Source organism: Ochlerotatus camptorhynchus, unplaced genomic scaffold (assembly GCF_037179485.1).
Source record: "Ochlerotatus camptorhynchus isolate MF236.1 unplaced genomic scaffold, CSIRO-AGI_Acam_v1.1 ptg000216l, whole genome shotgun sequence".
NCBI classification, from domain to species: Eukaryota; Metazoa; Arthropoda; class Insecta; order Diptera; family Culicidae; genus Ochlerotatus; species Ochlerotatus camptorhynchus.
Window position 1 is genome coordinate 368183 of NW_027040706.1, and position 26789 is coordinate 394971.

At 38.9% G+C, this 26789-nt stretch overlaps 1 protein-coding gene across 8 annotated transcripts in view; it reads right to left on the reverse strand.

The window, feature by feature from the left end:
* Positions 1–6149: 6149 nt before the first annotated feature.
* The window catches only part of Nuak1 (Nuak family kinase 1), a 115784-nt gene continuing 95144 nt past the window's right edge, over positions 6150–26789 (reverse strand). For 3 of the 8 annotated variants that reach the window (XM_065224833.1, XM_065224835.1, XM_065224834.1), the window contains 3 exons: positions 21449–21493; positions 8606–13151; positions 6150–6591 (listed from right to left, as the gene is read on the reverse strand). In XM_065224833.1, coding sequence (XP_065080905.1) covers positions 6540–6591; positions 8606–13151; positions 21449–21493 — 4643 coding nt within the window. In that variant the 3' untranslated portion in view covers positions 6150–6539. The remainder of the gene's footprint in view (positions 6592–8605; positions 13152–21448; positions 21494–26789) is intronic. The other 5 variants (XM_065224837.1, XM_065224840.1, XM_065224839.1 and 2 more) reach the window with 5 other exon arrangements.

Consider the following 26789-nt stretch of genomic DNA (forward strand, 5'->3'; position numbering starts at 1 on the left):
ATACACAAGTCATTTACGAAGATATTGAAGATCAGCGGCCCAAGAACCCTTTTTGGGGTACACCAGACGTGATGTTGAACGGCTGGGATTGTGCCGCATTCACTACAACACAACCGGTTCTGTCCGACAGGTACGAGAACAACCACTGCGTTATCCATTCCGGAAACCCCATGTGTACCATTTTGTCTATGACCAAGATATGTGGTACAGTGTCGAAGGCCTTGGCGAAATCTATATAAATCGAATCAACTTGTTGTCCATGTTCAACTTCGCGAGACAAGGTGTTGTTTCATGAAACCATGTTGGCTGCCGGAGATTAATGAAGATACGGCGTTATACAGAACGTTTGGCACCAGTTTTTCGAAAATTTTGCTCAAGCAACACAAGACAGAAACACCTCGATAGTTTGTGACTCGATTACAGTTGCCGGATTTGTAGATTGGAATGATAGAAGCTGATTTCCAAGCCACTGGGAACATCCTGTCATGCAGCGAACGGTTGAATAGAGATGTTATGGGAGATGCAAGTGCGGTGGAGCAATTCTTCAGCAGCAAGGGTGGTATACCGTCCATTCACCACTTCGACAACGGAAAACTGAACGTCGGGTAGATTTATGTCTGGTGAAGCAATATGGGCAAAGCGGTTGAAGCGAGGAACAGGCGATGATTTGCTAAATACGCTCTCGAAGAACTTGGCGAATAGGCTTGCTGCTTCCGAATTAGAGCTAGCGATGGTTTCGTCGTATTTAACGTTAGTTGGAATGGGAGTAGCCGATTTTTGGCTTCTGACAAAATTCGAGAAACATGAAGGATTTTGCTTGACATCTGATTGAATCTTATCCATGTAACTTTAATACGTGGAAAAGAGAAGTGCCTTGTACGTTGTTTCCACTTCCTGAAGGTTATTCCGCTCACTATCGGACTTCATCAGAAAGAAACGGCTGCGTGCTTTCCTGAGGACGTTTCGTAGATGACGTAGTTCAGAGGTCCACCATGGCTTGTTGTAGACTGAAGAAACTCGTTGTCTCTTTTGAGGTACTTGGTCACTAAGAACTTCGTAAAGTTTATCATAGAAAGCTGATACAGACTCGTCCAATGATTCCCGTTGCAGTAGAGCATCCCATTCGATGTTTGAGAGCACGTCATCCAAACGACCGAAATCACACGACTGAAAATTAAAGTTGAATCTCACATCCCCATCGTCCGTTGTGATTGTGCCATTACAGCTTTCGTCAAGAAGCAAGATAAATGGTGCGTGATGGTCGTCAATTGGTAAAAGTGGAGTTGAGGGTACAATGAGGTCAAAGTACTCCGGTAGATTGACAAACACAAGATCGAGGAGTCTGCCATTAGTATTCCCAACATCGTTGACCTGACGCAAACCAGAGGCAAACATATTTTCTGTGAGGCAACGTTCTATTTCTGAGCAAACGTTTGACGGGATAAAGCCGTTCACGTCATCGTCTGATTGCCACCGTAAACTTGGAAGATTGTAGTCTCCTAGTGTCAGAATCACAGCTGCATTGCGTTCACATGAGCGTAATACAGGTCGAGGGACGAATTGGGAGGAAGATAAATGGCAATGATGTAGAGCGAGCGGCGTCCAGATTTCACACGAACTGAAACTTGTTCGAGTTGCTCACAATTTATCGGCGAAGTAGGTTCACAGACTATATGCCTTTTGACCGCGATCAGCACTCCGCCTCCCCGTGAGTGAATACTGGTCGATGTGCTACGGTCGCATCGAAATAAGATATACTCGGACGAAATTTCTGCGCTGTCGATATCAGACCTGAGCCAAGCTTCAGTGAACACGAGAACATCGTAATCACAGCTCGATAAAAGCAAGCGAAGACGGGAGATTTTGGTACGCAAGCCTCTAACGTTCTGATAGTATACCGACAACAAACGGTCAGATGACACGCCATTCGAACGGCTCTTCACTGGTGAGGTAGATCCGAGAGCCTCCGTGGTGCGTTGGTTGGCAGATAAGCCCACATTCGTTGACAAGAAGCAACTGGAATCGACCAATGTCACGGGAAGTAAACTGTTTGAAACGTGTGCATACTTGCCTGCGATGGCGGCTTGGAAGACCCCTTCCCCGCACTCATACACAGGACCGGGATGTCTGTAGGGCGCTGGCCGCAATGGCTCGACTGTGACGAGGGGTTTTGGGGCTTCCATGAAGCTTGCAGGCATGCATCCCGGTGACTCAACGAACACTGATGAAATAGATGTCCCTGATTGGGTACGATTACGTTGATTGGCTCCCGAGTAGCACACTTCCACTACAATAAGTTGCAGCAACTTGTTTATGACTGAAATAAGTCGAATAGAAGTTTCCACAACCGATTAGAGACAAGCGTGCTACTAGGGTTCTGTGTGACACCACTGAGCGGCTGCATCGAATGGGATTGACGGTGAACCACTAGAAATGGCAGACGTTACCGGAGGCAAATTGTTCTCGTTGTGCGAATACTTGCCTGCGAGGACGGTTTGGAAGACCCCTTCTCCACAGTCGTACACAGGACCGGGATGTCTGCAGGGCGCTGGCCACAATGGCTCGACTGTGACGAGGGGTTTTTGGGCTTCCATGAAGCTTGCAGGCATGCATCCCGGTGGCTCGATGAACACTGATGGTATCCGTCCCTTCATACAAGAGTGATGAGTAGAATCCATGAGAACAGGAACGCTTTCGGCGATAGCTTCAGTATTGCACCCGTCATGGGTGACCGATTCGTAAGAGGTTGAGGTTGAACAGCTAAAAGCGACAAGCATTACCGGAGGAAAATTGCTCTCGTCAGATGAAACATGATCAGAAAGATACTTGCCTGAAAGGGCAGTTTGGAAGCCCCCAACTCCAGAACTGAACACAGGGCCAGGACGACTTCGATGTTGGTAGTTGAGCTCAGGAAATAGATTGGTAGGTTCTGCTAAGGTGAGTGATCAGTAGTGAACGTTATCTAACGGTGCATGTAGAATAAACGTCCAAACGCACGGTTTTAATTATGCATTCAAATTGCACCACCTCTCCGATATAAAATGTATAAAATGTTCTGCATACAGCAGACGAGCCTAAAAAACATTCCCCACGTTCACTGATCCCGGCTTCGCACGATTACCACCAACAAACTAGCCAGTTCTAACATCCGCATGATAATTAGGCATGATTAACTTGTGTTACATATTGTTTTAATTTTTGCTTGGCCAAAAGTGCCATCATCACAAATCCCGGTCATTCACTCCATTCAGCTAAGCTCAAACACTGCATGATCGAACGTGTTTGCATTATCTATTTTTTTTCGAACACACCACTCTCACGTGCACAAAAGCCTGGCTCATCGCGCCAACCGTACGTTCGATCGAGGTCATACCGCATAACAAAAGAAAATGCGAGAGCAGCACCCAAAGCACCATTGTAGCAACAATTTAATAACAAAACTATTGCAAAAAACTACAAGGTACAGCCCTATGAGGTTGTACGGAATAGTGACGTAGGACTACGTGGTTTAATATGATAAATCTTATTTGTTAATTGCAGCAGGAGCTTGTGTTTTGTGTTGGAATAGGAATTTGAGCGGGGTTCTCTCTGTTTATACTCTTTAGTATGACGCGCTTGACATAGATGGCCCACAGCGACTCACGAAGAGCTACTGATTTCGATCAATAGAGGTGCAGCTTCTTCCTCCTTCTATGGATGCTCATGTGGGCTACAGCTCACTGCTTGCAGGGGGCCTTTCGTTGTGTACTGGAGAACACCACCACTCACCACGCGGTAATTGAATAAAAACCGTTTGGTGGGACCGGATGGAATTCAACTTTAAAATCTGTGTTAGGGAAACCGCTTTTCGCAGGCAATCGGTGCTAATTTTAACTATCATAGCAACAGTTGCACATTCGTGCAACTTTCAATAGTGACATTTTAAAAATTGAAAAAGTCTTAAATTTGCGTAGAAATATTTCTGAAATTGGTTCAGGGGCAGCTGAGTTATTAACGGTCAAAATCTTTCATAATTTTGTTACATGTTCCATTTTCGGTTTCCACAAAGTGTACCCTCATATAGAAATCACAGACGTAGTCCTACGTCAAAATAGTTGAATCATATTAGATTATCGCGCACGGCGCATGGAACTTATAACATCTGATCACAAAAACACAACCGAAAAACCAATCAGCCAAAGCTATTAGAATTCCAGCATTAGCTCGGTGATCACGCTGTCGATTATCTCCGTCTTATATTTCTCGACCTCTTTTGGGTAGACTTCGTTCAGTTCCATAGTTGATATAGACTCAGCCACTCAAACCCAAAATCACATCGGTATGTCTTCAATAGTTAATTAATCTGCAGACGTGGCTCGGTAGCTTAGTGGTTATCGTTTCTGCTTACTGAGCCCATCCCTTTCCTCATATTTGGCACTATGCCTAATTCTCTATCCCCATTAGATTTAAATTAAACATATTGCTGTACCCTAACGCATTACCTACCACAGTGAAGCCAGGTCAAAAATAACCTGACCCACACTAACACAATTTTCCTTCCAAAGGCAATCGTAGAGACTCATAACAACGGTAGTCATACTAATCATCCTTCCCCTTCCCAAAAGACCGCGTTGACGTGGCCGGCACCGGTGCTGATCTTTAAATAGCTTGAATTAGTAAACTTTTGCACATTGAAGACGGATAAGCTAATCCCAAGTGCCCATCTATGTGGTTCTCTGTGCAATTCCACTTGTTCTGATCAGAAATGGAGTAGCAACTACGATATCCACGAGCTTTAGAAAAAGAAATAGTTAAATAATCTGCATCCAAGAATTCAAAAAGTTTGATGAGCACCCTGAAAAGTTACAGCTCATTGAAAGTTTAGGAAGGAGAATCAAAATTACGATGTTATACACTTTTACTAATTTGAATAGATTGGCTTTTCACGGTGACGTTGTACAACGTTACCGAAAAAAGCCAATCTATTCAAACTAGTACACGTCCTCAGTGTTTAATCTCAACCAGTTATATAATAATGTCCGGTGGGTAGAAAATCCAGCCCGGGAATCGTCTACACACTTAGAATTACGTAATCTTACACGTGACGGAATCCATATTTGACATAAAGGACGAGACGAAATTAAGTGCTCCGAGACTGAAAAGTTCGAAAATATGTTTGATTGAGCTGAATTTCGCGTCTATTATGACTCAATTTTATGTCAAAATTGACGCTCGTATATGTCAGTCTCAGAGCACCTAAATTTACATCAATTTTTCTAAGTGTGTAGGACGCCTTTACGAGTTATTAATACCCATTAGCGAGTTATTCATACCCATTAGCTACTAATACTAATTAATACTTTGTGGGCACAAAAGTGTAGTGTTATCGGATGCGGATCGCCATTTGATCTATTCGCTCACTTTGATTAGTGTCAAAGATACGATAGGCACCCACCGTTCTCACTACGGGAGCTAAGTCGAAAGAGCCTGTCGGGCTCCCGTAAATAATCTTTAAGGAGAACGAACTTGGAGGAGGAGCAACCCTAATAAAAAAAAACCTTACCTGAACGATAACCCAAATTATTATTATTATTATTATTATTATTATTTATTAGTGACACTTTATCACTTCTGTGACATTCGTGTCGTGATAACCCAAATAATAGAACGATTCCACAAATGGTTTGGATGATGCCCTGAACACGTCGTTACGCAAAATAACCATATTGATTTTATTAGAACAGTGTAATCCTCTCAGCAATCAAGAACGCTGCTTCGGCCACAAGTGTTAGTGCGAAAAAGAAGAACCGAGTGTGAAAAATCAGCTCAGCACAGACTGTGCCTTGGAGCCGTCATCATTACTTCCAAGGGCACCACCGAGCACCAGCACTTGTGAAGTGAACAGCGCGTAGGACATTGTAGATAATTATAAACGTCCTAAACTTGGTTTCTTTCTTTTAATTGTTGTTTGTTCACCCGAAGTCCACGCCTTGGAGGTAGTAAAAGACAATTGAGGCCACCCCGTTGGCTGGTGAGTAAGCCGAAGCTTTCACGTTCTGATAATGCACCACGAGACCATCGAATAACGTGAGGGCGTCAATCGCTTTCGTTCATTTATGTGCAAGTTGTAAAAGGGCTGTTTCTTTTTGAGAATACCAGTAAACCACACGTTCCACCATGATTAAAACTTTATTTTTCTAACGGTTTGTGTTTTCTTCAATAAATTGGGATCTAAATAATGTTTTTCTCTGTACAGACATAATAGTATTCTTTGGGTTCTAAAATGTTTTCGTTCTCGTTCAATTAAAACTAAAATAAATGTACAAAATCCGTTCTGTCTTGTTCATCTCTCTCTCATAAGCTTGATGGTTTCATTCATTGTTCTGCTTTCACCTTTGGCGTTGGAAAGTAACTTGACTAATTTAACATTAAAATGCTAGTTCCTATGAATTCAATTAAAACATTTGTTTACACCTAGATATATTAATTGCTTTTCATCGGGCGAAAATGGCCAATCGCTAGAAATTGTAGTAAATATCGCAGTCATCGTACTCTGACGATCATACGTTGGTGGGGTTCCGAGGTATTGACGAGTTTCTGAGACGACCATTTCTGTAACGATTTCAAAAAACCATGATTAGTTGGATAATTCAATGGACTGTGGAATCTTTAAGAACGTGATAAAACTTGCATGGGCCTGCAAAATAATTTAGATTAGGCTTACTCACGAGATACTAGTAAATGGGTTATCGTAGCTTTCGTACGTCATTACCTTGTCATTAAGCAGAGATAAGGCTTCATATTTGAGGAGAATAAGCAACTTTTGAGTGGTTAATTGCTCTCAATTTGCAGACAAAGGAGGTAGTTCCGGTATGCAACGGAGCGAACAGGGCTAAAGCGGTTTTCACTGTTTTGGTTTGGAGACAAACAGTCGGTTGAAGAAAGAAGATATTTGACTTTAAATTAGTTAAGGCAAAGCAGTATTCATTCCCTTGAGAACAGGCAGTATATATGACCATATATAAGATTCCGAATGGAATATTCCTTTTCAGCATTCATTACGGCCTTGTGGAATGTGTCCGCAATCTACAAGCAATACATTGCGGAATATATCTACGATGAAACATGCCATGAAGTGCCATAATTTCACGCGTCGCTCATCTCCGCGCAGTTATTTCAACAATTTGTAGTATATTGTAATATTTTCTAAATTTATATTTTCCCATAATACCTATTTAAATTTATATCTTAATTCAAAATATCCTCAATAAAAGCTTGGTTTGAATTTAAAAAAGGCGCGGAATCATTCAATTATTTAAATTCATTTAGGTGCACGAGATTGTGGCATTTCATGGTATATTGAAACCGAAGGAAAAAGGGGTTTCTACAAAGCTTGGAAGTTGACCGGTAATCAAAGATTACTGCATGTTTTCGAAATAATTCTTTTATTTGGAATTACTGGGTAATAATTTATGCGTAGCTTCAGTAACTTATGCTGTTTCGAAAAAAATCCGATAATCATGAAAGTAATTTAACAGTTATTATCGAGTAATTACGTGAATATTTAAGCCCGAAAATGTATAGTTCGTACTTGAGTATTCTTTAGGGGCTTCCATCATCATTGATTACCGGTCAGTGCCTATCAAATGATCACAAAACTTTGGTTTTTTATATAATTATGAAAATTATTTCGTTACTTTTGTTACTTTTGATTACTGGGATTATTAAGATTACTTGGATTATATAAGGAATTATAATTTGACAGATGGTTCAAAATAGAGAGGGACTAGTATAAGATAGGAGAGGTTTCAAAACAATCTGCCTTGGCAACCTATGCGTAGGCGGTTTCTAGTAAAACTGCCAATGTAATCATGATAGGAGCTGCTCGATTGGCTCTTGCTTTGACAGTTCGGTTGGGTTAAAAATCAGCCAGTGCGCTCTCTTATACTAGACTCTCTCTAGTTCAAAATTAAAACTACAGTCAAATCTCGATGTAATGAAATTTAGGTTTTGCTATGAACATCTATTCTTAATTCGACGCTAGGATAAATATTAATTGTTTTTATTGGTCATGCCATTTTTGCAATACAGTCTTTCATTTGTGAGATTGTAAATCAGCGAATAATTGAGTAACACGATTGTAATTCCTCATTTAATTCAAGTAATTGTAATGATCCCAGTAATCAAAAGTAGCAAAAGTAATCTAAAAGTAACATATTAATTTTCATTAATTGTATAATAATCGCAGTAATTCGTGGAAATTTCATAGGCACTGACCGGTAATCAATGTTTGTAGAACCGCTCGATAGATATGGTCTTAGCCAGATTTGTTCAGAATGGTTTGGATGAGGATGTGATACTTAAAGGTGTTCATTGTTTCTTGTATATGGTCATATAAAAGGATGCTATTATCAACTACTGGCTGTTACCAACAATGCACTGGTGAGTCGGGTTTCGATAGAGTTAGTCCTAGTCAGGATACATTTCGGACAACACATTATCATATGGTTTGTGATACTGTGAGCAGCATTAGCTTAGGATCGATGTTTTGTTTGGCAAGCGCTATTTAGAACTTTGTGAAAACAATAAATATGCCATGGCTAAACATCACGAATCGTATGCTTACCTGATGATCCCCGCACTGTCATAACCGCCGTAGCGTGACTCTCTGCTGGAGGAGGAATTCAGCATCGAAATGCTCCGGTTGTCGTACGGTCGTAATTTGCGCGATCCGCTCCCCTGGCTGGAGAAGCCTTCCGATGCGGAAAGGGTTGTAGAAGACGAGGAATTGGTTGTGGTACCACTTGGTGGTACTCCAGCCACCGTTGCCGCCGCGTTCTTCGGTGCAGCATCCCGCGCTTCATTTCCTGTGTTGGCAGTATCTAGTGCTATCGATGAAGAGGACGAGGTTAGATTAGCTGTAGTGCTATTGCTGGTAAACGAGGATCGCCGTCTTGGGTTGTATGTAGCATAATACGGTGGTGACGAGGTTTCGTAGTATGTACTTCTTAATGAGGATTTACCGACAGTGTTATAATTTAGGTTATCAGAAGAGTCATTACTGGAGAAATTAAGTTTCCGTGACGAGTTAGACAAAGGAAGATGGTAGTGATGATGGTGGTGGTGATGATGAAAGTAGTCACTGTTGTTCAACGAAGATTTTGAATACCCGTCGGTAGAATCCGCATACTTGCTCTTGATAGAACTCGGCGTCCTGGTGAGCGAGCGGTAGTAATCGTAGTTGTTCTTGGAACGATCAACACTAGTCAAAGCGCTTGCTACCGACGAAGATGATGACTTACCGTACTCTTTCAACCGAGTGGATGATGGGCCACTTTTGGAAAGAGACTGTTCACGATAGTACTCCTTCGTACTGCCTGGTCCTACGATAGAGCTAACTCTTCTAGGCTTTTTCTCATTGAATCGGGTGTAGAAACTCTTCCGACGTATCCGTTCGATTACACTTTCGGAATCGTTATCTACCGGAGAGACAGAGTTCACATAGGTTAACTTCGACAGTCGCGAAATGGATGGCGAAGCGCTAAGCATGTTGTTGTGGTCATCCGAGCAGATCGACCAATTATCAAAGTACAGTTCGTGTTCCTCTGATGGAGACATGAATGTGCTGGAAGAGTTGCAATCGTCGTATGGACTACTTCTAGAACCCGAAGAGTAATTGGTTATGCTGTCGTATGATGGTGTAAGCATGTTCATATTCATAGTGTTGTTGTTGTTGTTTGTAGTGGAAACGTGGTTGCTGTTTGGTACAATGTCACTGGGTAATGGAGGTGGATAGCTGTAATTGTTGTTATTGTTCTGAACATTGCGACTTCCGCCGAGCTTGCTAAAGTCCAGTGTCAGCGCTCGACGACTGGTTCTGGTGCGTTCTTTCTCGTCCTGCGAGTGATTTTTTGCATCAGTCAAAGTGGAGGAATGTCTCTTCGTTACATCGTTGTTAGCATCTTCTTTGTTACAATCCGGACAACAATACTTAACAGGAATATGCGTTTGGTAGCCACCGTTATGCTTTTCCGGCACCGTACCATTGGACTTACACTCTTGCTCGGTCATAGTGAGCAAAGTATCGCTCCGTGCCCCATTGTACGGTTTACGAATTTTACTAACAAAACTTCCGGACTTGGGTCTTTCCTTTTCTGGTTCCTCCGCTGCTGGCGTCATTCGGCTATCCCTCTGCACAATGACTGATTCCAACGCATTCAGTGTTGCGGAAATATCCATCGTACTGATGTGACTAGATGACTTTGTATTGAGAACTCGATTATTTTTTGTATCTTTTTCAATCTTCTTAAAAAATCCTAGTACCTTGTTAACGCTGCATTTGTTGAATGTTCCAGGCATTTCTTCGACGCTGACGGCTCGCTTGATAAGATTTGACTCTGTAAGCACCGGTGCTCGCGGTACCGACATCTCGCGTAGATTCCTAATCACTTTATCTATTCTTGATTTTCGCGTATTCTTCTCTTCACTTACTGGTGCATCGTCTGGTATAGACGATGCATTAGTTACACTTTGGCTTTTCTTCTTTTCCTTCTTCAGCGTTTCCGCTGCTGAATCGTTATTTTTTCGAACAGTCGGCTGTTCAGTCGCCGATTCCGCCGCTTTGTCGTCTGCATTCGTTTTCTTTTCTTTCGTCATTTTGCTCGATTCTCGGAATTTTTCAAACTTTTGACCAATGCTGGCAAGAAAGCCTTGTTTGACTTTCTTCTCCGGTGATTTCGATTTTTCCTTTGGCACTTTTTGTATCGGTTCAGGTGACACTATTTCGACTCGTTTTTCTTTAATTTCTTTAACCTCACTTACGGGTTTCGTTACTGTTGCTGATTCTTTAATCGTTTTCTCCTCACTGCTGCATTTGGTGGTAGAGTCGCTTTTTGATGCGGTTGATTTTTTAACAATTCGTATGACTTTGCGAACCTTTTTAGTTGTTCCAGGGACTGCTGCAGAGGTTGTGGTTTCGCTAGCAGTTGAAGTATTGACGGTGGAGGTTTTCGGAGGCGTCTTATCTTTAGTGTCTTTGAGTAGCTTCTTTTCCTCTGGCTGTTCTATGATTGCATTCAACGGTGGGGTGTCGGTAACATTTTTCGGAAGCTTTATTTCTTTTGGAGGTGTTAACTTCGAGCTTGGGAAACTCTTTGGTCTGGCTATCTTAACTACTGGTGTAATGGTCGTTGTTACGTTAGACGGAGTGCTGCAAGCCGATGGATCTGATTCATTTCTTGGGGTTGTTGTGAAATCTGATGAGGGTTGTTCGGATGTAGTTGGTGTTACCAATTTCAAAGGCTCCGGATCTTTAGAAGGGTAAGATTTTGGTCTAACTAGTTTTGATTCTTTCTTCACAATTCTAAGTTTTTCAGTTAGACTTTTATCCTCATCGCGAGTATCTTCTACGGGAGTTACTGCAGGAGTAGCTTCAGCGCTTGACTTTACTACCTTCTTTATCTTCTTAACAGTTACCGTTATTGGATTGCCGTCGGCGTCCAGTTTTGGTTTTACTTTAACCTTTTTCACCTTTACTACTTTGCTCGTGGCAATCGGTTCAGTGAGTGGTTCATCTGGAACTTTGCTACTGACGTTCGTTGGATTAATTTCCTCCGACTGTTTTGAAGCACTGCCGTTGCATTCGACACAGTTGGTCGTGGAACTTCGCTCCGGGGTTGATCTCTTGATTACTTCAGGGGCAACTTCTTCCGCGATGATTTCCCTGCTCCTACTTTTGCTAGGGGCTGTTTCCTGCGTAATATTTTGCAATACAGCTAAACTGTGTAGCTCATCAAGAATTTTGTCTGCGAAAGAACTCGTTGCCGTGATTTTATTAAAGGTAGCAACATTTGTATCAACAACCTCTCGCGGCCTAGATACACTTCTTCGGTTTCGTTGATCGTGAACTTCCTTTAGTTCCAAGTTTTCGTTTCTTTCGTAATTATTATACCTGTATTGATTGCTATCGTCTGTACTGTAGTCTTTGTGATACTTTTGCATAAAATAGTTTAAACGATCGGAGCCTTTCTCTGCTGCGTATTCGGATTTGCAGCTACGGTCTACACTTCTCTCGTGACTTTTTTCCCGTATCTCTCTTAAAATATTCTGCGTTTCTAGCTCTCTCTTCTGTTTCTCTTGGTCGCTGGACTCTTTTGGTGGATCAAAAAAGTCCGGACGCAAGAATCTGGAGATGCGTCTAGTGGAACGTTGACTAGAATAGCCGGATGACGAGGACATGGGAGGAGGAGAGATACAACCGCTCGGTGGCCTACCGTACCTTTCGTTTGTAGGGCTGAGACAGGAGGTACGTGGTGGCAGCGGTTCATAGCAGCTTAACTTTTTGTCATATTCCAGCGATTTGCTTCGTTCGTGTTCTGAATCGTTCTGGGAGTTCGTTGCGTAGGGTGTGTACTTCTCGTATGTCCGGAACCGTTCATGACTCTCGTTAGCATAAGGGAAACGAGATGATGATGATGTTCCGTAATCATCGTTGAAATTAGGGGGTGGAAGGGGAGGGGGAGACACGATATCTCGGGAATTACTCGAACTGCGTGAGCTCCGATCTTGTTTGTTCGATGATCGTTTTTGTAGATATGCATCGCTGTCGAACATATCGTTGGTTGGTGTGATACTATCTCTGGAATCCTCTGCAGTATGGCCACCACTGCTACTTGAACTACGTTTGTACGAACGGTTGATCGACGAATATGAACTCGCCACGCTATTCCCATTTTGCATGGACAGTGTCCTGGACAGCTTTTTGGCTTGTTGAGGTGGTAGTTGAGCCAACAACTGCTCTTGAACGCGTTGAGATAGTGATGGAGTTATGCTGGATAGGGCTTCCAAATCCTTTTTCGACAAGCGTAACTGCGACAGGTCCAGATCGGCCAAATCTAGTACCTCTTCACCGTTCTCGTACAGGGCACCCACATTAATTTGGCTATCTTGGTTAGAACAGTTATTGTTATTAATCATATTACTATTGCTACTGCTTCCATAACTAGTTTGATATGCTTCGCTTCTACTGCTGCAACCGTTTCTATAGGAGGACGATGATATTGCGGATGACAGATTATTATTGTTGCTATTGTTATTGCGACTCAAACCATCGGATTTGTTATGAGCTACGTCAAAATTGTTGTTATTATTGATTTGTGATCTGTATTTAGCTCCTGGAAGAAAATCAGAAAAAGAGGGAAAGAGAAAAAGAGAAGAACAAACAGTATTGACAGGCCGAACAGATATGTGTGCTTCGAAATGGAAAATTCGGAAGGGTCAAATATTTTTCAAACGATGTTAGCGGAGAAAATCATTTACTTTATTTGACAGAAGTGCAGGATTTTGTGCCTAAACATTTGTTCTTTTCTTTGATTGTTGATCTGGTCGTGTTTGGGTAAAGTGTGACTTTTGGGGGAGGTGGTTAATACAAATTGAATCAAATTAACAGAATAAAATAAAGTCTACTTACCTCAGCTACAGTTGGATTACATTGATCTCGATCTAATATGGATAAAGTGCATTTAATCTTTTTCAGAACGATGAAGAATACACACATACATACCTTTCAATCACATATTACTATGGCATGCAAGTGACCCAACGTTATTGTCACTACGGTGTGCTAATGACGGTTGTTATTCTCAAAAAATAATATTGCCGCAAATTCGGAGCATAGTATTCAAAACTTCATGTCATCCTGTATCTAAATATTGGTATTTGGTCGAAATATTTCAAATAAAAAAATCACCAAGGACATAATTTTTGAGCTACACCCTTAAACACAAAGATTAAATTTCATTATTCTATGTTGACCGCTTGGCTAATGCCTCTATTTTGAACCCGTCGTTATTAGTCAGGTTTGAAGAGGCGTTTTTTAGTTGTATCTGTTCTTATTAAAAAAAAAGACAAATAAGGGCAAGATGCATGATGGATTTAAGCTATTTATTGGTCCAAAATAGAAAATACTAACAGCAACCCTACGATTCATAGTTTTTAAATCGTACACGGATAGAAATCCCCTTATACCACAGACGAAGTGACAAACTTTGGTGACGAACCTGCTATTGCAATTTTTCAGTGTATCACATGGCAACAGTACTACTGGATTGTACTAGCATTTTCAACAAATGTACTAGAATGTTTTGGTTATATCTCTTTCACTCTATTCAAAACTGAAATACATAAAAAAAATGACAAAATGATATACTCTTTGCACACTGTCAAAGATCATTGCACACAAAATCAACTTTGTTCAAAACAAAACAAACATACTAGCCCATCTGGTGGCTGATGGCACATGCTTCTAAGAAAATTCTTTTAAAACGAACCACATTACTTTAATTGATTTCTTGAAATAAAATGAACATAACTTCATGAAATTTTGCTCATTTTTAGTCGTAATAAACTGCCGCTCTTCGCATGTCGGTCCCATAGTCGTCTTTGTCAAAACTGATTTTTTCAATGCAAATGGTAGCTAACTACCCATATTTTCAAAATACTGGATGAACTCATCAACTTTGTTCCGAAAAAGTTTGGAAAGACAGTCACGTTGGTTATCCCATCACATAAGAAGCAATTAGGCCAGTAACAAGGCCTATACCAACAGCAGCGTTTGACAGTAGGCAGCATGTCCCGGGCTCAAATGGTTTATTTAGCTGTGCTGGGCCCGCTGTCATGGTATAACATGTTGCCTACGCACCTGCCACTGGGCTGGAAGCAATGGTACGAAGCAAACTTAAAACACGATTTTTTTGGCTTGCCGATTTTCGCTATGGGACGGACATGCGAAGAGTAAAGATCATTCATCTGCCACTAATTTTACTAAAATTCGTCGACTAGATAAAAAGTTGAAAATCGAGCTTTTTACTAAAATAAATCTAACATCATACGGACAGAAAATTGTTTGCATTGAACCAAAAAAAAAAACTTTAGTTGTATTTAAACAAAGAATTCCGGTTCAAATTATATTGCATTTTGCTGTTTCAATAATACTTATTCATATAAATTCAAAATAGGATTCTTTTTGTTTTAATAAGCCACTTTTCAACTGCAACTATTGTAAAAATAACAATATTTTATTCTATTCTATTCTATTTCAATAGTTCATTTTAATTTAGCATTTATTTGCTGTGTCCATTCCCCGGGCCATGAATGCAAAAATAACTACCAACCATTCCCTCGTTTTCACCCGGACAAAAATGTAAACAATAATGTCGGGAGCACAGCGAGCAGCAGCAGAAAAATTGTCTCAACCGATGACTTCCAGGTTGGCGCACGGACAGGTAAAGTTTTCACTCACTTTTTTTTCTTTCTTTTGTAGGTACTTTCGGATGGCGGACCAATCCTTCGAAAGGTAAGTGTTCACACGCGATCACTGGACTTGAAATGCACTTTACTTTGTCTATATTCTATTTAAAATTACTATATTTCACCTAATTACAAAAGGCAATAAACTACGGGTTTAAATTCAATTCACTACTTTCTTCTGTTTGTTTTGGTTCCACTTCAATTATGATGATGCTTGATGACGTCGCTGTAGCGAAAGAGGATGACTCCTGTCACTCTTCGACTTTTATAACAGGGCGCGGCGGAAGACGGTACAACGCCATGCTACCAATCTAAATTTAAAATCAAAGGGAGTTTTTACGATGTGACCGATGAGCAACAGATGGCGCGTCGATGCATTTTCGTTGTCACGAATAAATAACAAAACTTGTGAATTTCGGGAAATAAGTGCAAAATTTCCGAAAATCTTGAGACTTGAGGTAAGTAAGTATGCTGCAGTTCGAGCTGCAGTTGCTAAATATAATCAATTTTCTGTTTTTTCCTTGATTTTTTTCCGTCGATCTTGTTTTCCGTAGATCTTGTTTTCCGTACTGAGTACCAATGCTCCCGGCGCCAGGAAGGCAGATCCCACACCTGGACCCTACATATCGACCCATCAACTAATTAATCGGGGACCAACGGCTTTACTTCCCTTTCGAAGGATGATCAGTGAAAAAGGAAAACAAAACAAAAAAAATTGGCCATATTATTTCCGGAGTGATTTGAGATTTGGGCGTAATTGCATTTGTGAACAAACACGTCAATCACCGATTTCTCGCGAATAAAAGCTCAATCTCGAAAAGTAATAACACTATGAGGTAGAGGAATGATTCCTCTATCATTTGGTATAGTTTGTTTGTGAGATTGAGTTTTTATTCAAGAGAAATCAGTAATTGACGTGTTTGTTTTCAAAAGCAATTACGCCCAAATCTCAAATCACTCCGGATTTTTGAATCAATAAACATATTTTTATTTCTACTGCGTGAATTGTCACACTTCATAAAATAAATATGATTAAATCAACAAGAAATCTCTTTTAAAAACAAACGTATTTTTGTTGTTGACCCAGCTGCCAAATTTGACAGCTTACGTCAAAACCATGAAAGCTCTTGTAAATTCGAAAAAAAATCTTTTTGATTTAGCAATCCATAGGTTTTGGGGAACAAAAATACTGGATTGTTGAAACAATAATGATTTCTTTTTGCAGCCAAAACAAAATGAAATTCTTTTTGATTTTACGTCAAATATTATTACGTTTAAAATATTTTTTTCTGCGTGTATAAGGCTAATAAAATAATTAATTTTCGTTTCGTGTACGTAACGTTCAGCAGATTTGGTTCATCCTACTCCAAGAATAGCATTTATAATGATTCTCAAACACTCACGCAGCCTGGTCAGTAAACGCACGGTATAACCATAGAGGTAACTCTAAGACCACTGGGTCCCGAAGAAAATCATTATTATTTTTGGCTCACTCAGTACCAGAACAACGGTCCCAAGCAGTCCCAAGCTATTTCACTCACCCCTGCATGTTCTGCATGAATCCACACACCCCTGATGTTATCTGTCAAACTTTCATAGCGAATCAAAACAAACATAGTGTAGTAATAGAATTTCAACTAGAATAGGGTACGTTAATCGTTTGCTTGGGACCAATAGGCTACTAAAGTGGTGAGCCAATTTAAAATCGTTAGTTTCGTATTGATTGTTGGTATAACCATAGAGGTAATTCTAAGACTAGTAGGTCCCGAAGAAACGCGCTCAACTTTTTGGCTCAGCTCTGGTACTATCTTCGGTCCCAAGCAAATCGATTCACCCCTCGAAACATCATTTTATCTGTCAAACTTTCATGGCAAATCAAAACAAACATTGTGTGGTACTAGAATTTCGACTAGAATGGGATACGTTAATCGATTTGCTTGGGACCAATAGGCTAGTCAAGTAGTGAGCCAATTTAAAATCGTTAGTTTCCACCGGTTGGTATAACCAAGCCGGTGGTAGGTTCGATTCTCGTTCCGGTCAAGGACATCTTTCGAGTGGACATTTTCTCGACATCTGTGGTTTGAAAATTGGGCACAGTGAAGGGTGTTGGATCGCCGCCATTGAGGAAAGCAAAGCAAAAATGAGTCTTTTGTTTCCCCGGCTAACCACCAAGAATCCCCAAACATCCGCCGTCCTCACTGCGGTAGCTGAGCCAGTAGAGCCAGTCTAACCACCGCAGTCAAGAGTCAAGGAGAGGCAAGGCAGGCCGAACCGAAGGCGTGTTCGGGACCACATACGGCGAGTAGTTGCTTCAGTGATTCGTCACCATCGTCGCCGGGGGTTTCGAAAAATGAGCCCTGTCGATCCTCCCCCACTAAACGCTGAGGACCACTGTATAGGCAGCACCAAGGAAGGAGTAAACGGTCGGCACTGATCGTGTCTGGAGCCGCTACCGCCGTCGAATCTACCACCGTGTTTCAGCGAGAATCAGCGAGGAGAAAGGGAAAGTCAGAATAGCTAACAGATGTCTAAAATTGTTATTTCTTTCTTCTCTCATTTTCATTCAAATTCGGACGTCTTTTGTGGGAGTAACCAACACGAGGCTGCCCCGCCAGGGTAAATCGGGCCAGCTCAGCTCTAGTAGTACTTAGTTTTTTCTACCGAGCTCGGCTATGCAAATCTCGACATGAAACAGTTTTACTGAGATCTCAGCAAACATTTCATTTGTTTGCTAAGATTCAGCAAAGCATTATCTGAGACTCAGCAATCAAATGTCACTTTTGCTGAGATCTCAGTGAAACTTATTTTTGCCGAAATTTGCACAGCTGAGCAACCAGTTAATCTCAAAACTAGACAATGTTGCTTTTTATTACTTAAAATTTTTCACCGAAATTCCAACTGCCGAGTAGTTCTGCAATTTATTTTGCTGAGATTCAGTAAAACAATTGCCGAGACTTAGCTAACAAATAAGATTTTGCTGAGATATCAGCTAACAAAAATATATTTTGCAAAGATATCAGCAAAAGTAAATGCCGAGGAAATCGGCTGTTGGAGATTTTACCGAGCTAGACTGCCCATAATCGCATATCAGTCCCATATGGATAGGAAATCAAGCAAAGATGGGACTGATATGCGATTATGGGTAGTAGATTAAGTGTGTAGTAGGCTCCGCCAGAGGATGATTTGTTTTGATTGCGCTGCAGTGCTGCAAAATTTCGACAATACACGGTGATACTCAAAATTCTGCTTTGGTCACTCGTTTGAGCTAACAGTCATCGACAAGGCAAACCATGTCAATTGTCAGTAGCATTTTTGTCAGTGACGAACATGTGCTGATTTGTTTATTAGCTAAATTTGAAATGAAATTAAATGGCTTGAGCAAAACAATTAAATGGAGCCATTAAAGTGAATAAGCATCTACGTCCTGAACCGCTTGGATAACAATAATGTGTCTCAGAATGCAAGAAATTACACTTTCTGTTACCAGGTGAATCTTTGTCATTGACGAAAAAATGAATGAGATTTTGACGAAGATTTTTTTGAGGATCAAGTCTATCATTGACTATGTGAAAAACAATTTTGTCAATATCGCGCAAAAGTCTGTCAATGACAATGACAAATCTCAGCACTGTTGCGCTGTAATGATTTGTTCCCTGTTCTGCGTGCTTATAGCCGGCGCCGGTAGTTTAGTGGTAAGTGTGACTGCTTCTCACTCCAATGGGTCTGGGTTCAATCCCAGCCAAGGTCGGTGGGATTTTGCTGAGGTATAAAAATCTCTGATCACGTCTTCCTTCGGAAGTGAAATAAACCAGTTGGTTCCGGCCCATGTATGAACGAGTTAATCATGAACAAAAACTTCTCCAAAGATACTGTGTGTCTAATATAATCTGTTATCCGTATTAATGTTATTAATATACCGCACATATCATCCCTTCAAACCACTGTGCAATCCTGATATAGAGCTGGTTTCTTGCGACCAGATTCCAAGTGGACCATGGTTTAGCATGATCAATAGTATGGGAAGTTGTCTGTGGCCATCGGAGCCGATATCCGAAATATCTGGAATTTATAATTGGCCTCGAGAAATCAGAAGAATGGCAGAATATATTCACAGAATCTGTAGGTCGACTCGACTAACATAATAGGGCCAAAAGATTTGATTTCGAAATCCTGTGAAATTCGGGTGAATATGATTTGAATCTTTTTTTCTTCTAAAATTATTTCAATGTAGAAATGTTTGTCTTGAAAAAATAGATATAGTAAAGAAAATTAAGATTTTTTTGCTTACCGTAGAAAGTTATGTTGATTCAAAAGTTCATTTTAGGTCATATTGACCTCAACACCCTAGCGTAAGGACGAATGTTAACTTGAGTTAACCTTGTTGCATATTATATTTCATACAAACCTGTAGATAACATGGGTGATTGCTGTATTGATTCGGAGTTCCTTTCGATTAATAGGATCAAACACAAACACGATAAGAGCATACTAACAAGTAAGTTAGAAGGAAAGTAATATAAATTTACAAAATCAACAGCTAGTCAATGCTTTCAGTTGGCTTCGATGTATTTTAGGATTAAATTTTGTGTACAGTCATCATTCGCTGGTTGGTACGTAACCTCATGCTAGCCTATCCCATCTACCGAATGCCATTCGATAGTTGGGACGGTTTTGAGCTGTAAAACTGCACCTGTTCACGAAGAACAGCCCACTAGATAATTTATAAGCATCCAAATATTAAACCTGATTTCAGGGGAAACATATCAGAATGGTTTAACTCAAAACGCAAACAATGACTTTGAATGACCACATACCCGAGCAAAGTCGGTTAACAAAATGAAAGCAAATCGATATTAAAGTGTGCAGTTCCTATCATAATGAAAACTCATTTTGATTTCAAATGTTGTGCAATAAGTCTGATATTATATTGTGCTTTCATTATGCAGTCAAGACTTTTTAAATGAAAGCAACTTAACTTGAAGTTCTGCTGTTAACGTCTTGTTTTAATTGAAATTCATCTGTCGTTGAACTAATGATTATTGTTTATTTGATTTGTTTAACACATTTTAGGTCATTCGTGACTTGCCCGGGGTGAGGTTGGAGCCCAAGTCTTTCAGCTTGAGAAACATGAATGGTAACCATTTACTCAAAATTAAACATTATGAATGCAAAATCAGTAATCAAATTGATTTCATTGAAAGCAGGATTAGTTTTCCGTTTGCTTCAACAGTGTAAAATTTTGCTTTCATTTTTGCTGTGTTAACCGTTAAGTCAACCAAAATGAGATCAACTGGAGCATTCAAAATAAGTTACATCATAACAGCATATTTTGATTTCAATTTGATCTTCAGCTTTGCTCGGGTATCCACGCAATCTAAATTGTTGTATTTATATGATAGACTAAACATTACTCTATGGCGTAGTTGATTGCGTGGGTGTGTTGTCATTATTTACGCTTCGAGTTAGGCCATACTGACTTATTTACCCTGATTTGGCACAACCTCTGCTTTTGAATTGGGAACCCAATGAGAAAATCCGCAACGGGCAAAAGATGACTGTAAATAGAAGTTTTATACGTAATCTAAGAAGGCAAAAAAGCAATGCTGTTGAGTTGTATTAGGACAAACTTAATAGAACTATATGTTGAAAGGCAACGATTCTGAAAGCTAATAATAAAATATGTTTTTGGATTATCTGGTAAGTTAAATACACAAAACGCTTGTTTTTTTAAAAGGGTATAACAACTTTTTTAAAGGGTCAAAAACAACTGTGCAAACTGTGATGAGTTTAAACAATCTTGTGCATTTCATGATAAATATATTAGTTTTCTTTTGGTTTTTGATACTGTCCTTATTTTATTCATCGTATATTTGCGTATAGAAATGTGTGTGTATGTTATGTGAAAATGTAATGATTTGTTTTGGTTTTGGGATTTCTTAGCTAAGCTATCAGTTGTTATCAATATTTATGTGAAAATGTTAAGTCACTTCTTTTAACCGTTTGAGTGTGAGGATTGTACACACTGTCTGTCTGTAGGGAATAGTAGGCCATAACCTTTCACCATGTTCAATTTATGTGTTCGTTGATGGTGTGGTAGTAGCAGTGGTAGTGGTAGTAGAAGTATTTGCAGTTGTAGTGGAAGTAGTTCCCGGTTGCAAACTACCTCTACTGGTATTTGGTACATGCGATAACGTTACGCGGAACCCCACTGCAATCACATAGAGAAAAAAAAAAGATAAACAAACAAGCAACAGTCAGCTTCTTGTATTTCACTTTTTCTGTATTTGATTTTTTTTAAACGAATGAACTTATCATTAAAAAGTAGGAAATTCGAGTTTTACGGATTGTGAACGAACCAAAAATTGTTAATTTGAGGGACAAAAACCAAATAAAAAAAAAATTTAAGAGGCCGATGGAATGAGTTTTGTTGAGATTTGAGGTAAGTAAAAAAAACAGAATACAGAAATGCATCCAAACCAATCAGTGTTGCTCTATTGATTTAATATTTGCAATGGAGTTGCCGCTGTTGTTTATTTTAAATTATATGAAGTCAACGTTTTTCTTTTATTTTTTTATTTGATTATTTGCTTAGGCTCAACTGTTTTAATAAAATTTTACGGAGCCGAAAACGTTTTTCTTCTTCGTTGAACACCAATAAAATTCAAAAGTATCAAATTAATTAACATTTCTGTATTCTAAAACCCATGCTTAACAACAAAACATCGGAATCTTCCGATTCATATGAAGGTGAAATTGATGCTGTTTGTATTATTCTTTATTTGTGTGCATGACTTCAAAGTGTGATTGATTGACAAAAGAGTAACATGAATACTGCGTGTAAGCTTTCTGCATGAATTTTAAATAATCTACTGAGTTGTTAGACGGCTGCTCAAGCATATCAATCCTTTTACAACGAAATTATATGGATTATTCGCATTGCTTTCATTCTCATTTTTGCTGTAAGTGAATATCACATTGCTGTGAGGAGGACCCACGTTGCATTAGTTCAAAGCTTTCAATTAGCTTTCAGTTCAGCATTATTACATCTTACAAGCTTTTATCAACACTGTTAATGTTTACAATCAACAATATTATTCAGATTAGGGACAAAACATTTTTTGGGTGTGTCTTCATAGTTTATGGACATACCCTTCGTGACGAACCCATACATTTGTTAGGTTAGAAGATTTTTTTCAATTGAAACTAACACTAAGTGTCCACTAAGTCCACTGAACTGATTGTTATCAAATTATAAATAACATCAAGTCTTGGACAAGTTCAGTGGACGTTATAAAAAATATTTTTTTTAACCCTTAAATGCATGGTTTTTATTTTGTGGTGAATGATTTTTCTTGTGATATATATTGCGCTCACTATTAAAATGTTGTTTCACAAAATTTCAACATTCTGCATTTATGTGTCGTAAAAAAACCTACCAAGATTTTGATTTTTCACATGCTTAAATATTTTTAATTATTTAGATTTTGATGACAGTCTTAATATTAGCAAAATCCTGTATTTACACAAACAATTGTGTTGTTTTAAGTATGCCATTTCATTGCCTATGACTCAAAATGATTGGAATTAGTTCGATAAGTTGCCTCGTTTTCGAGAACTAAGCGGCGCAAACAAAAAAAAAAGACGTTAAAAATAGTCTAAAAAATATTTGTTTGTATTCTGCAATATAGTTAAAATCACAAATGTTAAAAATAATCAGTTTAACTTTTTATTTGAATGATTTTTTTTTTAATTTGGTACCCTCATTCCAAGGTGGAAAAATAGTCGGCTTCCCTGGGTACTTGTACTTGAACTAGCCACTCAATAATACTAATGCAGGCCTGGTGCATGCTTAGAAAGCTCTCAATTAACAACTTTGAAGGTGCTCAAAGAACACTAAGTTGAGAGCAGGAATTAAGTCCCAGTGGGGACGCAATAAAGCTTAAAAATAGGGATGAATGAAGCTATTGAAATGTATTTAGCATCCTTAAGGTCATGGGCAGTTGTACCTTGGGACATTGAAGTTTTTCGGAAAATCACACCTGCTTGCTGCAATCAATTACGAAAGCGATGCAATTTCCATGGCTTGTCAAGGATGTAGCAAACTCTTACACAACTCTGGGTAAAGTGTGATAAAAAATGCGGTGGTGCTTGGACAACCGACTTTGGTTCCGATGCCCGGGCCTAGAAGTGACCGGAAACGTGCCAAACACATCTACATTAAAAATGGAACCGAAATCAAAAATTTCATCAATTTTGGTACACTGGAACTATTTTAAATAAGTACGATTACATTAGCAACTATCACCATCTTAGCGCCCCTTGGTGGGAGCGAGCTGTCAACGAATAGATTTAGCACAGACAAACAGACATAACTCTTAGAAGAAAATTCTTCAAAAAATATCGGCAAGCGTATTTTGCATGCGCACTAGCACCATCTATCATCCACATTCCCAAGCAATGTTTTGCAACCGGAGCATCCCTCGTGCATGCAATTTTTTCACTAGTTGCTTTTCCCTGGTTCTGTCAACGCGTCAGCTGTGTTGAATAAAAACAAAACAGATGGAAGTCAGTGATGTCGTTTCTATGAAATTTTCCGAAGATCTAAAGAATTGATTGAATTCTGCAGGAATACGGATCCGTAGGAAAAATTCTCAGAGGCTAAGACTTTTGTTTGCTTAGTGTGCTTTTTCTTTTGCTGGAAACAAGTTTTTAAACGAGGTAATGCATCACTTTTTAGTGCCCTTTCGACCACCGCTCATCACTTCAATGCGTACACAGAAAAAAAAATAATATGTATCAATCAATGATATTCATGGTGAAGTATTGAATAACTGGTAAAAGATGATAGAATATTACAGTCATCAACATGATTTGTTCTCGAATTCTGTGTACATCGTACAACGGAATATTAGGAACGGAAGGACTAATGTGCAGCAGTTTTGATGTAACATTCAACAATTTTTTTCTGTTTTCGACAGATGTGGTATGTGTCTCCCGTGGGATGCCTTGACCACTTATCATTTTCAAGAGCTGACAACTAGACGTGAAACAGAACTGGCATCACTGTTAAGTACAAAATGTGGGGGCTTGCTCAATGCTTCAGTGGCGCCACCATGACAAATGCAAGCACATTCCCAACTAAAACATTATTTGCGATGAATGAGATTGTGAGAGTTATGCTCATCGTTGTGCTCAGAAAACGAAGTTCTATCAGATTATGTATAAAAATCGGTATATTTTTCGAAGTTAAACAACCCAATTGTCATATTTTGCACTGATTGCAACAAATTATCAATAAATTTAATATGATTTTTCAAATATTTACATGGGAAATGCAATTCGTAACTTGGATTGCCATTTTCTTAATGCCTACTTTTTCTATATGGAACTGATATGAGCTTATAGGCAGTACAGGCCTTAAACATTTGGCCCGTCGCGGCTATCTTGAAAACAATCATAATAGAAACGGCGTAGATATAAAATTTTTGCACGGTGAAGTATGAGAGCGAAATTTTAAAATGCTTTTATTTTTTTTTCGTTGATTCTACGGCTGATAAAAGCTACTAAATAGACGTATTATGATAAACACAGTGCCTTCCCATTTTTGGCAACATTAGCTGTTACTTTCCACAATTTTGGAGCAGTACTTTGTGAGCAAAGGTTTCCAGTCTTTAAGAAAGCCTTAATAGTGGTCTAGTAAGGTCACAAAGTGAATTTAGCGTTCAATTGATAAATTGATATTATAAAAAAAAGATAACATAAAAATCACGTGTTGTCAAAACGGGCCTTACGCTGAAAGTTGTTAAGATAGGTATATTTTGACATTAATAACCCATAGTAACAATCCACAGTAACAGAAGCCTTTTAAAACTTCTCTCCCATTCATAGCCGTGTAACATTTTAAAATCTGCATCATTATGACGTGTTTCAAGATGGCCGCGATAGGCCAAGTTGTCTAGGCCTATAGATTTTAAAACGCTTATATTTTCCGTATTAGGTTTTTAAAATTTGATTGTTACTATGGCTGATAAAAAATAAAAATATACCTATATTAAAACATTAACCACTTTCAGCGAACTTTATTTTTTTTTAGTATTATGAGGTACAATACTTCAATTGAGCAGGCCTTGAGTTTTTATCACCCGTAGAATCAACGAAAAAATAAATAGATAATTTGTATAAGAAATAGACGCTTTCAGTCTCATACCTCGCCGTACATAGTTTGGAAATCTGCATCACTAATCATTTTTAAAATGGCCACCAGGGGCCAAGTTTTTTGGCCTATACATAGACCGGAACATTTATATTATGCAGGTGGATCGAAGAGTACTTTGGTCGCGGGTAGACTTGTTGCTTTTTTATCGTGAAGTAAAGCTTTTCCATAACCAAGTCAAGCAATCGTGTTTTGTTGTTGTTGGGAAAGTCATGTTGTGATCGGTAATTTCTGTAAGTCTTATATCAAAAGATTGTACACTAAGAGCATTTATAAGGTTTACTGATTTGATAGACTTTAATAATAAAGTATCAATTTAAATGAATAAAATAATCTTAAATTTTAAGATTTTTCAAAAGTTATTCAGCTACTATTTTGAACGTAAAACTTACATTTTGAAATTTCTTAATCATTACAGATTGAAGTAAAGTTCATATTTATTAACAAGGTTTTTTTTTTAATAATTCAAAACTATATCAGCACATAGAAAATTGCACACATTGTAAGTGCGACGAAAAGGGGGAAACACTAATAAAAGTTCGATTTTACGTTAAATCGTTTCGGTTTCTTAGTCGCACTTTTTCGGAAAGAATAGCGCAGAAGACACCAAGACGATACAACACTTTTATTAGTGATTCCGCACTTTTGAGAAGCCCAATCAGAATTGCAAAATACATTTCTCATAAAATAGCATTAACGATAGTGTGTAGCATTTTAATATTTGGTTTATAAATAGTTTCTTCACTTGGTCACTGATTTTAAGCTACATCAACTGTTAATACCCCTACTCCCAAGCTCCTCCCCTGATTCTATTCTTCGAAAATATACCCCTCTAACCTCGACCCAACTCCTACTAGAAATAAGTAATTTTGTTACAACCAATGAACAATGAATTATCGGCTCCGTAAAGCTAACGCGATTGAACCTTAGCTGACAAATAAATTAACTAGATAAAAAAACTGTTAATACAATAGCCAACCCAGAATCACCAAACTTGTTTTCGTTGATGGCCATAGATTGGCAAAGAAATTTATTTTAAATCTACGCATCTCTTGTTCTCGAGCCATGCTTCATTTTTGCATCTTTTGTTTGTCCATCTTAAGTATTTTTTGGCAATTTTTTAAACAACTAATAAGGTCAATCTAGGGCTTTCGAACTTCTATATAATTTGCATGACTTGTGTTAATGACTTGGGATGTGCTATGAGGACTCAATCATTTCGGATAAACAACTGATATTGCATATTTCCATTAATGAAACAAATTATCCATTACCGGTATTGAACTTCCCA